Below are 2,852 nucleotides of genomic sequence, written 5' to 3'. Positions count from 1 at the left end.
TGGAAAGGCCGGTATTCCAGATACCGGTGAGGGCATCAACAGAGTCGCCGTCATTTCCAACCGTGAGCCCCTCTAAGGCTTCTCGGAACCTCTCAGGTTCCATCAGCCTTCGAGGGTGGACCATCCTAACTGGTCCACCACCCCCGGGGGGGATCTGGGAGATTCGGAAGAGCAATGGAAGGGCAACCAGGTGTGATAAAACATGTGTGTTATAATGTGAATTCGCAGAGCTGAACCAGGAGTCACCCCGGATCTGAGCTGCAAAAGCCTCTGTGTGATAAACACCGAAGTGGTCAGTGGCTCAGAGGTTTAAGTGGGGAGGAAGGAATTGACTGAAACTGAGTGCCGACAGCTTCAAGGATGGAGCTCCTGGTCACAGCAGGTATCTGCATCAGTCCCCACAAGCCTTCTGTAGCACATCTAGCCTCTTCAGTAGGGTTCCTCAAGTCTCAGGTTGGGTGGGCATGAAGGCTACAGAGAGAAGAGCAAAACAATGTTCCCATCTGTTTACCCTCTTTCTGTGAGCATTTCCTAAAATTCAAGATGCTGTTTGTTTTCTCACTGTTGACATGTATTGTGAGTGTGAAGAACGATTCTGCTGATTTCACAGAGCCAGGTATTGTATTGAATCTTCTATTTCTTTTGCTAAAGGTGATGCTGTTGGAAACATCTCGGCGCTACAATCCAGAAACAGAAAGTATTACATTTTTGAAAGATTTGAGCTATAATCGAGATGACTTTGCCAAAGCTGGTGAGCTAAACACTGTTCAGAGTATCAGCCAATTTTTTCTTCACTATGGGATTATTTAGATTTTTCTGCATTTACAAATAAAATCCAGACTTTGCTCTAATAGAAGTCATTTATGGTTCCATAATTTATGTATTTGTGTGTGTGTGCCTTTGTTGCCTCTTGGCGACTTGAAGACATATATGGAGACCCCATGAATTTCATAGGGTTTACTTAGCCAAGGAATACTGAGCCATAGATAAATCCAAACATTTACACTTCATAATCTTATTCAGTTTGTAGCTGATTCTGCAGCTCTGGAGGCTGTGGACCAGTGGATTCAACTTACAAGTAGCCCTGGTGGCGCAGTGGTTAAATGCCTGTACTGCAGCCACTCACTCAAAACCATAAGGTTGCGAGTTCAATACCAGCAAAAGGGCTCAAGCTCAACTCAGGCTTGCATCCTTCCAAAGTCGCTAAAATGAGTACCCAGATGGTTGGGAGCGATTAGCTTACACTTTGTAAACTGCTTAGGGAGTGCTTAAGTGCACTGATAAGCAGTATAGAAATGTATTTGCTATTGGTTTTGCTAGATTGTGACAAAACTTTAGTAAAAACCAGCCTACATTAAGAATGGTTTAACAGCAGAAAAAAAAATCTCAGAAAGTGGTAGGCTCCCTTTGTTAGAGGCTGGATGCCCATCTGCCAGGGATACATTAGCTGTGAATTTTCTTGTATTGACAATGAATTGGACTAAGTGATCCTTGGGTCCTTTCCAAATTTACAGTTCTGTGATTCAGGCATACATTTGCCCCTGTTAGTGATTGAATGTAACCTTAATACTTTTAGCAGTTCGTTAAAGTGAAAACTGATTATGGTTCATTGTATCCAGCTCAAATAATTCCAAAGTGATTCTGTACAGTTTTCTTATTTTGTACTCAATGGTTTTTTATGCCTAAGGTGCCTGGTCCACTAAAAATGGTTTTAATTAATGTGTGTTCATGTTTCTGGATATTGGGGTGGGTGGGCCGGCTAGCTTTTATGATTCTAAGTGGGACTAGTATATTATGTGGATTTCCTTTTGAAGAAAGTAGACAGAACGAGAGAAAAATAAAGAAGAACAAAATATGAACAGACAGTTTCCCTCAACCCTAATTAGGACCCTCTTTAATTCAAAATAGGCCCCATCAAAAATTCTAATTCAGTGCCTTTTTACATTTTCAATGTGCAAATAATTTTCTGTTTTTAATCTCCTGTTCTTTGTATTTGCCTTGCAGGCCTTCAGTTTGAATTCATTAACCCCATTTTTGGCTTTTCAAAGGGAATGAATGAATTGCAGCTTAATGACGCTGAATATGCACTTTTAATTGCAATCAGTATTTTTTCCGCAGGTAAGATGTGGGAAGACGTGGAAGGTATTGATATTCATGTTTGTGTGTCTGAGTGCGGGAGCTTAGACCTTCTTAATAATCAGGCATCATACACACACACACATACACACTGTTACATACCATTCAGCAGGATCCTAATATTAGTACTGAAGAGCTGTTTGTGCTGTGCATACTAATTCATCTTTTGGAGTGTGCCTCTTTGCAGTGTGACAACAGTCCAATGCATGACTAAAACAAACTAAACCACCACCACCTCCTCCTCCCTATCTAGAAATAGTTCTAAATAAAGAACATGGACAGGCAGCTGTAGACCCCAATTTGCATTTATGTGCACATTCCTAGCTGAGTCAGCCTTAGCACATGGATTTTGTGGATTCAGGTCTGCTAAGGCTATTGATTTATCAGTTTGAAATTTCCTCTCTGGAGCCTGTTCAGCTTGCATAGAAATATTTTTGTTGTTTGCGAAGTCAAAGACTTTCATGGCCACCATCCAGTTTTTTGTGGCTTTTTCAGGCTATGTCGCCATGTTCTAGAAGAGTTTTTTCCTGACGCTTCAATGCCATCTGTGGCTGTTGTTTTATATTTGTTATATATTGCTTAAATAACAGAGGCAAGACAGGCCTACATTGTGCCAGGGAGTCTTGGTGAAGGCCTCATCTTCCCACCCTTTCCTCTCACCTGTAAGATACTTTGCTGGGTTATTCTTAGGATCTTGATAACTGCTAGTTAGGTAG

At 41.3% G+C, this 2,852-nt stretch overlaps 1 protein-coding gene across 1 annotated transcript; it reads left to right on the top strand.

The window, feature by feature from the left end:
• Window positions 1-177: 177 nt before the first annotated feature.
• Window positions 178-2,811, top strand: LOC121918294 (ecdysone receptor-like). Its single transcript, XM_042444365.1, has 2 exons — window positions 178-751; window positions 2,005-2,811. The coding sequence occupies exons 1-2, from the start codon at window positions 544-546 to the stop codon at window positions 2,292-2,294; spliced, it is 498 nt and encodes a 165-aa protein (XP_042300299.1). The 5' UTR covers window positions 178-543; the 3' UTR covers window positions 2,295-2,811.
• Window positions 2,812-2,852: the final 41 nt, after the last annotated feature.

This window comes from Sceloporus undulatus, unplaced genomic scaffold (genome assembly GCF_019175285.1).
Source record: "Sceloporus undulatus isolate JIND9_A2432 ecotype Alabama unplaced genomic scaffold, SceUnd_v1.1 scaffold_7935, whole genome shotgun sequence".
Classification (NCBI taxonomy): Eukaryota; Metazoa; Chordata; class Lepidosauria; order Squamata; family Phrynosomatidae; genus Sceloporus; species Sceloporus undulatus.
The sequence above is the reverse complement of the archived record's forward strand: the minus strand, read 5'-3'. Positions and strand labels throughout refer to the sequence as shown.